The 12159-nt window shown below is 46.0% G+C and overlaps 1 protein-coding gene across 37 annotated transcripts in view; it reads right to left on the bottom strand.

Moving 5' to 3' along the window:
* The window catches only part of PDE4DIP (phosphodiesterase 4D interacting protein), a 236454-nt gene that overhangs the window by 10428 nt on the left and 213867 nt on the right, over positions 1 to 12159 (bottom strand). For all 37 annotated transcript variants that reach the window (XR_016210704.1, XR_016210705.1, XR_518132.5 and 34 more), the window contains 5 exons: positions 9250 to 9501; positions 7557 to 7688; positions 4323 to 4442; positions 2337 to 2526; positions 1624 to 1748 (listed from right to left, as the gene is read on the bottom strand). Coding sequence is in view for 30 of the 37 variants with exons in the window: in XM_089300082.1 (XP_089156208.1) it covers positions 1624 to 1748; positions 2337 to 2526; positions 4323 to 4442; positions 7557 to 7688; positions 9250 to 9501 (819 nt within the window). In the remaining 7 variants the exon portion in view is untranslated. The remainder of the gene's footprint in view (positions 1 to 1623; positions 1749 to 2336; positions 2527 to 4322; positions 4443 to 7556; positions 7689 to 9249; positions 9502 to 12159) is intronic.

The following is a 12159-nucleotide window of genomic DNA, read 5'->3' as shown; positions in this document are numbered from 1 at the left end:
ATGTATTTTTCTTTAAAAACACTTACTGTTCTTGTCTAGTACTTAATATGTGCACTATTATCCTGACTTACGTGCTTGCTACAATACCTGACTTCCCACTCCCCCAGCCCTGCTTCCTACGGGTATGTTGGCCTCCCCACTGACCCAGCACTCACCACGACTTTGTAGTTCAACTTGTCTCTCAGCCTGCTGAATCCCCTACATTTAAGTTTTAGTGTAACTTCTCTTAAACAAATTAGGAAAGCAAATTAAGTTTTATGAAGATTAAAAGTCAGCTGAAGAGAGAAAATTCTAATCAGCACTCCACTGCCCTTCACCCACTGTCTGGCCCTCTGGAGGGTCACAAAGCACATCGGCTCTCCTTCATCTGATGGTTCCTCAAACATGTGAAGCCAGTTCTTATCTCCTCATGTTCTTTTCAAGACCTGAGGCCTTTTCCTTACTTCAACCAATTCAGGATGTCTGGACCCACACCATCACAGCCCCTGATGTCATGACATTGCAGTGTGCCAGCATCCCTTTTACAAGATGGGCTGCACAGTCTAAGAATATTTCAGACCCGGTCCCACCATGTGGACACCACATTTACACTCCTGAAGACTCAAATTGAGTCACCAACACTTGATGAAGAGTTTCCCTGTGCGCGCAGGTTTGTAGGTGATTCCCTCTCCCCATGAATGGCTACAGGGCCAGGCCTCCCAGTTCTATGATCTGATCACAGAAACTTTTTTCAAGCTCAGGATTTTGCTTTTTCATCTCTGCTAAATTTCACCACTTCGATGTCAGCCCCTCTGTTCCAGCCTGCTGTGATTTATTAACACTGACGTTTCAAATACATTTCTCCACTTGAAGAATGGGAAACAAATCAGGATTCTCAAATACTAGATCATTATTTCAGCAGGTGGCAAAAATCTTCAATAAAAGCACTTAACATTTAATCTAAACTTGAAATTTAAGTCCTACTAGTGATATTTTCTGAAGGTTTTTTTTTTTTTTGTCTTTTGTTCTTGTTTCTGGATTGTCAATGTGTGTGATTCACAATATTCAAGATCTTTTTGGCCGGCGCCGCGGCTCAATAGGCTAATCCTCCGCCTAGCGGCGCCGGCACACCGGGTTCTAGTCCCGGTCGGGGCGCCGGATTCTGTCCCGGTTGCCCCTCTTCCAGGCCAGCCCTCTGCTGTGGCCAGGGAGTGCAGTGGAGGATGGCCCAGGTGCTTGGGCCCTGCACCCCATGGGAGACCAGGAAAAGCACCTGGCTCCTGGCTCCTGCCATCGGATCAGCGCGGTGCGCCGGCCGCAGCGCGCCGGCCGCGGCGGCCATTGGAGGGTGAACCAACGGCAAAGGAAGACCTTTCTCTCTGTCTCTCTCTCACTGTCCACTCTCCCTGTCAAAAAAAAAAAAAAAAAAGATCTTTTTAAACAATGGCAAAGTGGACAGCTCTTTGCATTGAAAAAAAAAAAAAAAAGGTATAACCTAGACATTGTTCAACTTGTTTCAGGCCATATAAGTGGGTAAAGTTTGACTCCTGTAATCCATTTTTAAGGATGTCCAGGACAGACATTTCTCATGCCACCAACATCTCACCCTTTGGCTTTGGAGGAAAGGGGGATGGGAACACATACCTTTTAGCCCCCTCTTAGAATTGCCATAAAGTGCTTCATAGATCTGTAGCTCGGACTGGAGGGTCTGAAAGAGCTGCTGTTTCTCTTCACACTGCTGCTGCAGGAGGGCCAGCTTGTGCTGCAGCCTGCAGGGAAGGGGCAAGGGTCACTGAGATGCTGTGGCCACCCAGCCTTGCCAGGGCAACATACTGGGAGTCGACCTTGGTAGGCCCCCAGTGTCAGCTCAGGGATCACGAAGACCATCACTTTCATCTTGCAGACGTGGAAACAGACACTAGGAGAGTGAAGTGATTTTGCTGGAAGTCACGCCATTAGCATCACCAGCTGGGAGGAGAACGGACAGACCCGCACAGTCCTCTTACTGCTCCTACGGTGCCTTCCTGTGACAAGCGCTTGCAGGACGTGGGGAGGAGACAAACAGCACCCACGCCTGTGCTGGATTGGAAGCTTCTCAGCTGTGGCGAGACCAGTGTCCTACATCCACCTGGAAGCAGGGGGGTGTTCTTTCTCTGGTCTCTGATGTGTGAAAGCCTCCTCTTACCAGGGTCTCACTCTCTCCACTCTGGCGAAAAAGCTTTCTCAGAGAAGTCCTTCCTTCCGCTCAAAGGCAGGGAGAGCCAAGGAGAAAGTGAAGTTTCCAAAAGCAGACCCACCTCCCTCCTTCTAAATCGGAAAATGCGGCCACCCTCCCCGGTGGGTGGGCCCCCTCTTGCCTGGAGTCGTTTTCCTGGAGGGACAGACGTTCCTCCCTGAAGTGCAAGATCTCCTGTTGCTTCTCCCGCAAGTCTCCCAACAGCTGCTGCCTCTCCAGTTTCTGGTGTTCCAGCTCCTTTTCCAGCTCTTGAAGTTGGGATCGGGAGGAGAGCAGAGCCTCCTTCAGGCATTCTGTTTCCTGAGAGTGCTCTGGTGGGCAGAACAACACGTGTTTTTATCCTGGGGAGACAGCTCAACAGGAAGATAAGCCCAAGCACAAACAAGTGAACCAAGACAAGGAGAAGGAAGGCCCCGTGGGGCTGGGCAAAGAGAGTGTTGGCTGACCACACCACATATGGGGGCAGGTGCAATCTAGCTTGCAATGCCCTTGATTCATGACTTACTATTGCCTCCCTTGTTCTTAAAGCATTCTGGTCTCCAGTGTTCACTACTTTCCAAGCACCCGCATACCATCTGTTCAATAATCTATTCTTCAATTTTGCCAAAGATCAACATCAGTATTTCTTCCCTATGGGTTTTAGAATATTTCATTAAATACTGGGATATTTGTACTTTTCTGGGCTTGTAGCATCTCTGATCATAAATTCATGAAGATTATCGGCAGAGACTCTGAAAGTAAGGCTGTAAGTTTGGGCATTCTTCTGGGAAAAACTCTCCTGGGCTTGGCAAACTACTAACTAAAATCTGGTACTATCTTCTCACCTGTGAGGCCTTTTCTAATCTTCCCAAGCATACAATAGCGGTATGATAGTCCTGCTTTCTCTTTCATCTATTAACTTTTTTTATTTTTCCCAGGAAGTACCCTTTCTGTCCACATCTTCTTGCTCTGAGATGGCTAATTTAGAAATATCTCTTTGGCTGGCATTGTGGCCTAGTAGCTAAAGCTGTGACACAGGCATCTGATATGGGTACTAGTTCATGTCCCAGCTGCTACACTTCTGATCCAGCTCCCTCCTAATAGTCTGGCAAAAGCAGTGTAAAGTGATCCAAATGTTTGGGCCCCTGCCACCCATGTGGCAGACCCAAATGAAGCTCCTGGCTCCTAGCTTCCACCTGGCCCAGCCCTGGCCATTATAGCCATTGGGGTAGTAAACCAGCATATATGGAAGATCTCTCTCTCTCTCTCTCTCTCTCTCTCTCTTTCTGTGTATGTGTGTGTGTGTATGTGTCCCTCTCTCTCTGTAACTCTTTCAAATAAATAAATAAATCTCTAAAAAAAAAAAGGCAGAAATACACCTTGATGTCTTTTCTCTCCACAATCATTCTTTCATTCTAGGATTAATCCTTTCAGATACTATTCTTAGTCTTTTTATAAGTGTTCAATAAATATTTGTAAATAAAGAAAAATGTTACTGATAATACATTGTCTCTAACAAGTCAATTAACACCAAGGTCAGCTGCCTCCCAGCCACTCGGGAAATGACACCACCTACGGATGCCCATGTAAAAGGCTCAGGAAAGCTCGGGAGAACATTTGCGGACACTTCTCAACACAGGTCACGGGAGTACTGATCAATGAGGAGCCTTGAGTATGTGAGTGAGGGCAGGCGAAGAGGAGGCATAGGCATGGCAGAGCAGAAAAGGGCTGCAGCGAAGTCCAGAGAACCCTGAGACGGAAAACAGGCACTCACATTCCTTCCTCTCCTGGTTCCAAATCAGCTGTGAGGTGGGGAGGGGGCAGAACTGAGGCCAAACTGATACCAGCTGGATAGCCAGTGACTAGGGTAAATGCAAATGGGCTTTTCAGAAGTGATGGTTTTCCAGAGTCATTTCCCCTGGGCTCTAAGAATCCAAGGGCCTGTGGCTGAAACCTTTTAGAATTCAGCCCTTTCTAGACTGAGAATAGCTATGAGAATTTGGGGCAGGGGTATCTGGAGAGCTCTTTTATCTAGTCTTCTCTTCTTCACTTCTCTCTCTGGTGACTGGCTTAGCCAGGGAAGAAAGGACCCAAGAGTGACCATAGTTAGTGGCTTTTGATCACTCACCTCTAGAAATGTGGCTCAGCTGGGCCTGAAGGCTCCTGTTTTCTTCCCTGAGGACTTTGTTCTCATTGTAGAGCTGAGGAATGGATTCCAGGCCTTGACCGCAGAAGTTAGAGGTGGATCCTGTCCCAAAAAGCACACACCGGGGTAACAGATGCTTTCAGAAATTTTCCATTCTGTCTCCCGAAGGTACTGTCCTTCCCGGCAGAAAACTTGGGAACCCGGGGCGTGGAACTAAATAAAGCATGATGGACCAAGTGCCTGGGTTTTGTGTGCCTCCTCTCAGTGGATGGCACGTATGCACGATCACGTGCCACAGCTGCACTTGCATGGGAGCCTCTTTCTCCCTCAGCAGTTGCTGCTGTCATATGGACAGGATACTGATGCAGAAGGGATGGCCTCCAACAGGCAGCAGCTCAGGTGGAGGGTGTGAGGGGAAAGGTCATGCAGTGAAGTGGCTGGGGGAGGGTCCCAGGGACCAGTCTCTACCACTTGTAAATCACACAGAAAATGGAGAGCTGGTTCTTTGAAGACATAAATAAAACTGATAAATAGTCAGACTAATTTAAAAAAAATAGGAAAGACCAAATAAATAAAATCAAAGATGAAAAAGTAAATACTACAGCTGACACCACAGAAATACAAATGATCATTGGGGACTATGGTGCACAATGAAATGCCAAGAAATAGAAAATCTAGAAGAAATGGATGTCTATAGACACATATAACTTACCAATATTGAACCATAAAGACACAGAAAACCTGAACAGACCAAGAACAAATAATGAGATCGGATTAGGACTGAAAAGTCCCAACAAAGAAAAGCCCAGAGGTGGCTTCACTGAGAATTCTAACGAACTTTTCAGGAAGAACTAGAGCAGTTCTTCTCAAACTACTCCAAAAATACAAAAAGTGAAAACCCTTTAAATACATTCTATGAAGCCAGCATTGCCTTGGTCCCAAAACCAGACAAGGACACACAAAAAATAAAACTATAAACTACTATCTCTAATGAACACAGATGTAAAAATTTCACAACAAAAATGAGCAAATTGAATCCAATAGTACATCAAAAAGATCATCCACTCTGACCAAGTAGGATTTATCCCAGGAATGTGGGGATAGTCCAGCATGCACAAATCAATAAAGATAACGTATCACATCAACAGAATAAAAGGTAAAAATCCTATGATTATCTCAATAGACATAGAAAAAGCATTTGGTAATATTCAACATCCATTTAAGATAACAGAAGAACATGTCTCAACACAGTAAAGGCTATACTTGAAAACCCCACACAGAAAACACCATATTGAATGGAGAGAAGTTGAAAGCATTTCCTCTAAGATCTGGACCAGACAAGGACGTCCATGCTTACCACTCTTACTCAACATAGAAGCAGAAGTTTTAGCCAGAGCAATAGGGAAGAGGAAATACAGAAACAGAGGAAGTTAAATTATGCCTGCTTACAAATGACATTATTTCACAAGGAAAGATTATTAGAACTGCAAAAAAAAAACTCATTAAAGTTGCAGGATACAAATTCAACACCCAAACCTCAGAGGTGGTTTTACATAGCAATGATAATAAGCTCACTGAGAAATAAATAAAAGCAATAGCTACAAAAATAATGAAATACCTTAAAATAAATTTAACCAAAGATGTGAGATTCCTATATGAAAATTGCAAAACACTAATGAAAGAAATTGAACACACACACACACACACACCAGAAAGAGTCCCAATGTTCACAGATTAGAAGAATTAATCTTATTAAAAAGTCCACACTACCCAAAGCAATTTACAGATCCAACTCAATCTCTATCAAAATACCATTGACATGGGGCTGGCACTGTGGCACAGCAGGTAAAGCCACTGCCTGCAGTGCCAGCATCCCATATGGGTGCCGGTTCGAGTCCCAGCTGCTCCACTTCTGATCCAGCTCTCTGCTATGGCCTGGAAAAGCAGCAGAGGATGGTCCAAGTCCTTGGGTCTCTGCACCCACGTGGAAGACCCAGAGGAGCCTCCTGGCTCCTGACTTAGGATCAGCCCAGCTCCGACCATTGCAACCAATTTGGGAGTGAACCAACGAATGGACGATCTCTCTCTTTCTGTCTCTCCCTCTCTCTTTCTCTCTGCCTCTCCTTTTCCCTGTGTGTAACTCTGCCTTTCAAATAAATAAATAAATCTTTAAAAAAAATAGCATTGACATTCTTTGAAGAACTAGAAAAATAACCTTAAAGTTCATGTTGAAACACAAAAGCCTCCAAGTAGACATAGCAATCTTGAGCAAAGAACAAACAAAAAAACCCACAAAGCTGGAGGTATCACAATAGCTGATCTCCAGATCCTACAGAGCTGCAATAATGCAAATAGCATAGCACTGGCATGAAAAAGACAATGTTGACCAGTAGAACAGAATAGAGATCCCAGAAATGAATCCATGCATCTAGAGCAAACTGATCCTCCCCTGCCCCCCCCAAAAAAGGCACCAAAAACATACACTGGAGAAAAGACAGGCTCTCCAGTGAATGATGCTTAGAAAACTCAATACCCATGCACAAATGGTTGAAACTTGACCCCTATCTCTCACCTTTTACAAAATCAACTCAAAATGGATCAAAGATCTAAATGGAAAATCTGAAAATATCGCAGTGGTATAACAAAACAGGGGAAACACTTCAAGACCTTGTTATATGCAGCAGTTTTCTGGATAAGATCCCAAAAGCACAAGCAACAAAAGCAAAACTAGACAAATGGGATTAAATCAAACTGAGATGCTTCTGTACAGCAAAGGAAATAATTGCAGAGTGAAGAACCAACCAGCAGGATGATAGAAAAGATTCTCAAGCTATTCATTTAGCAAAAAGTTAATATCCAGAACATATAAAGAACACCAAAAAACTCAAAAGCCACAACAAAACAGCCAATTACATCAAAAGGGCACGGAGAATCAGCATGGAATGTGAATGCAGGAGAAAGAGGGGGTGAGAACTCAGGCAAATCTGGAGACCAGGGCTAGTTCTGCCTTGAGGAAAGGTACCCTCTGAGCCCAGATACATCCACAAAACAGGCATAACAGTATGTGCCCCACTTTCTCACTGCGCTGTCTGTACAGAGCAAGTGAAGGAAAGCATACCAAAGGGCTCTGAAAACTGCAAAGCTCTGCCTAAGGCCCATCATTTCAGCAGTTCCCTAAATACAGCCCAAAACCAAGAAGACCCGGGCCTCCCCTACCGCTTCCACGGGCAGTGGAGCTAAGCCGGTGTTCCAGTTGCTCCCGCAAGCGGTCATTAATGCAGATGGACTCCTCCAGGCGTTGGCGCAGGTTCCGGATTTCACCAAGATGCTCTTCCAGCAGGTCAGCCCCTGCAAGCATCCCATCAGAACACGGAGAAAGGTGGGAGATGGAGAGAACTGGTTATTAGTGGAGGTGCCAGGTAGGCTTGGCCAGCAGCCTCTCAACAAGATCACTGTTCTGCCAACCACTGCATCTTCTCTGACAGTTACCCAGGGGATGCAGGTAATTTTAGTCAAAGAGCGAATGAGCTTTCAAACACAGATAGCCCCCTAAGGGGCTAAGGAATTAAGGGGATTGCTAAGGAAATCCCATGGGCCTCCTACCACACAGTTGTGTGGTATGTGAGAGGAAGTGCTACACATTTTAGAAAAATAACTAAAGGCTCTGGATAGGGTCTACTTAGCACCTGGAAAGGCGTGGTCACCTCCTGGGTGTGACTTTGAGGATGAAAGGAAGGCCTCACTCAATCTTTCTCCTAATACTATCTTTTTTACTGATTCATGACTGAACATTCTTTAGCAAAGGACAAAGCCCTTCCTCCCACCCTTAGATGGAAGGCTTAAGGTAAAAGTACATGACCTTCAACTCATCCAATGTGGGTCGTGGCTGACACTGAATGCTTTGCTCACATCAGTTATAACAAGGTAGGAACAAAGGACAGCTTACATGGATCTATGGATCTAAGGTAGATCAGAGGAGAAAGGAGCACCCCTCATAAAGAACAAGGATACAGGCAGGCGTCGCGGCTCACTAGGCTAATCCTCCACCTAGTGGCGCTGGCACACCGGGTTCTAGTCCCGGTCGGGATGCCGGATTCTGTCCTGGTTGCCCCTCTTCCAGGCCAACTCTCTGCTGTGGCCTGGGACTGCAGTGGAGGATGGCCCAAGTGCTTGGGCCCTGCACCCCATGGGAGACCAGGATAAGTACCTGGCTCCTGCCATCGGATCAGCGCGGTGCGCCGGCTGCAGCACACTGGCCGCGGCAGCCACTGGAGGGTGAACCAACAGCAAAGGAAGACCTTTCTCTCTGTCTCTCTCTCTCACTGTCCACTCTGCCTGTCAAAAAATTTAAAAAAAAGAACAAGGATACAGAAAAGCAGGAAGATGCTAAATGACACATCCCATCAACCACATCAGTTTGCTTGGGCTCAGTCTTTTTGGAAAAATTACAATTGTCTTTCTGCTGCAAGTGAGTTGTACCTCAGCATTCACCTGCCTAGCTACACCTGTCCACTTGGTATAACTGGGTTTGTGTGCAGCACACAGATGTGAGATGGAAGAGCTGTTTCCCTTTCTATAACAACTCCTGACTGCTGGAAGACAGTCCTGTGAATGTGTGAGCCTAGAATCCTGGAAAAGTCTGAGAGTGGTCAGGGGATAGAGGGAGAAGTGACACAAACATAAGAATGCAGGGGACAGTCCCTGATTTCCCCTGTCCTTGTAGAGCACCAAGACCCGGGCAGGGAGAATGAAGGATGCACTTAGAACGGATCCAACATGCATGCAAGCCCTTTCCTTTTATACCCACTCTGTGAGCCAGGGACTGGAAGAACGATGAAAAAATCTGCCCCAGTAGGAAAGTAGTAGACTCAGAATGAGATTTCAAAGGCTGGCCTCCTTCATGCTTTACCTGTGGGTTTGGAGTGAAGCTGGGACACAGAAGAGCCTGAGGACAGGTCTCCAGATACACTCCCTTTCTGAGGTCTCATCATGTCCCATTGGCCACTGCTGCCCAGGTACCCAGGCTCCAGTATTCTGCCCAGATCTACGGTGCCTCTTGCGGGAGACTGGGGCTGAGCAGGGCTGAGATAGTGGGAAGAGTTGGCGTCCAGATGGTTGCTTGGCAATGTAGCTCTGGGGGTAGGAGGGACAGTGCTGACACCTGGGAACAAAGATACATGAATGAGACACAGGGAAGGCTCAGCAGTGACACATGTAATGCCTAGGAATGGAGACTAACCAGGGGTACGTGGGATGTCACAGATCCTAGTCCAACACGGGAGGCCTTTGAGATGAACACACATAACCTAGAGACTATAATATTTACCATTCATATTTCCTAGCATGAGATACAAACAGCAGATGAACCAAGTATCTGAAAGTCTCCAGGGTGCACAAAGGAAAAGTCCAGCGGCCCACTTCTACTTCTACTGTAATTCCCTGTAACAGTCCAGGACAATTCCAGAAGTAGGACTCACTCCCAGAGTTAGGGCTCATGTGATGGGACGCAGGATGCAGCATGAGGAGAGCATCCTGTGCACAGGAGTACTTGTTTGCCTGGAGGTACTTGCCTTCCCCAGAAGCCAACCCATCAATCTTCCCATTTCTCCTTTGGGGTTTTCAGAGGAGAAAACAGACATGAAATCCAGTTGGAGGTGGTGACCCTGACTCCTCCAGACTGAAGAACTGTTTGCTGAGGCTGGGGGAGTTCCTACATAAGGTAACTGAGGGTTGGATCCTATCCTCCATAATTCAAAGATCTTCCACATGCCATCAGTCTTGTCCAAAGCATCACTGAACGTTATCCCAAGGAGGGAGGTGAGACCCTTCAACGCACTAGCTGATTGTCATTGATCCTATGAATCATAGGCTTTTCCCTTGGTCCCGATAATCTCTGCCTCTATGTAGAAAGGGGAGAGGGAAACAGAGGTGGACAGGACCACAATGCAGGAAAAAAATTAGAAGTCTGCTTCTTCCAAGGATCATCAACAAAGGCTGCGGATTAGACATGCAGCTCCCCTTAGGCAAACCAAATTTCTCAGAAGGGTAATTGCCAATTTTTATCCCCATATGTAATTGGTTCTCATATTTGGCCACATACTGGAATCAATGTGAGAAATATGCTGATACCGGGGCCCCCAGAAAGTTGGCCTCAATGGGTATGAGATACATCTTGAGTATTGGATGGCTTAGAATTCACTCCAGGTGATTCTGATAGGCAGGAAAGTTTGAGAAATAGTCTCATGAGTCGCTCCTTCCCCAATTCATAAAATGCTAGATTCCTATTAGGATCACTGGGAGTTAAAGAGGAATTGAAGCTTCCAGTATCTAAATTTTATTAGGAATCCAATAAAGACATGATTTTCTACCCTCTTTCACACCTTGTTCAATGTCACCCCAACACAAGACAAAGGCTAACACTAGTGGTTGTAGACAGCTTACTGTTTAACCAAGGTCATGGGAGAGTCCCAGTCTATCAGTAGCAATGATTAGTGTTCCCATGTTCCAGTCTCCCCTGGCCCCTCAGTCCAGAGCACAAGCCCTCAATGGTGCAAAGTAATAAAGGTATTAACAAGGAGGGATCAGTCCCACCATAACCTGAGAAGCTGCCATGCACCACGGTCCACAAGGAAAATTTATTCATAGGAAACAGTAAGCATTGGTAAGTGATGGTCCCTTGGAGAGGACTTGGCCTTTAAGTGGGGAAAGGAAGGAGCCATAACCTTCATCACAAAGGATGGGACCATCCACATTCACGTTAATGGCCTCATGCTAGCTATGACTCCAGTTCAACCCACAGTCACAGACTCATGCAGAGTACTCTCCTTCATCTTTCCCTTTGGACAGAAATAAGTTAACAAACACAGGAAGATAAAGAAAAATGATAGGAGGTAAAGAAATGGAAGGGGGCCAGCGCTGTAGCGCAGCAGGTAAAGCCACCAACTATGGTGCCAACATCCTATATGGGTGCCAGTTCGATCCCCGGCTGCTCCACTTCCAATTCAGCTCTCTGTTATGGCCTGGGAAAGCAGCAAGTTATTGGTCCCCTGCACCCGCGTGGGAGACCTGGAAGAAGTTCCTGGTTCAAGGCTTCAGATCAGCTCAGCTCCGGCCATTGTGGCCAACTGGGGAGTGAGCCAGCAGATGGAAGATCTCTCTCTCTTTCTGCCTCTCCTTCTCTCTCTTGTGTAACTCTGGCTTTCAAATAAGTAAATAAATCTTAAAAAAAAAAAAAGAAATGGAAGCTAAAGACTCTCTTAATTAGGACACGTGTTACCCATCAATTGTTGGTGCCAGTAATACTAAAGTAATGAGTTTTAGGTCAGAAACACCAGCACCTCCCACTGGTCTCCAAAGGGAGAGAAAAGATTGCTGCAGTCTCCAGTTTTGTTCAGTCCCACACCCTGAGCATGATAGTGAAAAGTCCACCCTAAATAGAAAGGGTATAACAGAGACATGGAACCTGGAGCAGAAGACTGGGTTCCAGCCCACACCACCCACTTACTAGCGGCATTGAATGAGTGACTCCACTTCTCTCAGCCTTGGTGGCCTGCGCTGGCTCTATCTATTGCACAGAAGTTTGGGAAGGTTCAAGTAAGACCGAGACCATGTGGGCAGGTAAACCCAACACAGCTCCACCTGTGCAAAGCTGATAAACAGAAGAGTTTGTCCCTTAGATTTCACTGCTTACTGAATGGACAAACTCTATTGAAAATGGTCTTGGTCTAGCTAGTTCTGGAAATCAAACTAGAAACAGATTATACAGAGTATCTATTTTCAGAATCTACAAAAGCAATAGGCTGGGCCAAATGACATTTAA

Source organism: Oryctolagus cuniculus, chromosome 7 (genome assembly GCF_051225735.1).
Source record: "Oryctolagus cuniculus isolate XC-2025 breed Fujian yellow rabbit chromosome 7, ASM5122573v1, whole genome shotgun sequence".
Taxonomy (NCBI): Eukaryota; Metazoa; Chordata; class Mammalia; order Lagomorpha; family Leporidae; genus Oryctolagus; species Oryctolagus cuniculus.
Note: the sequence above shows the minus strand (reverse complement) of the source record. Positions and strands in the feature narration are given on the sequence as shown.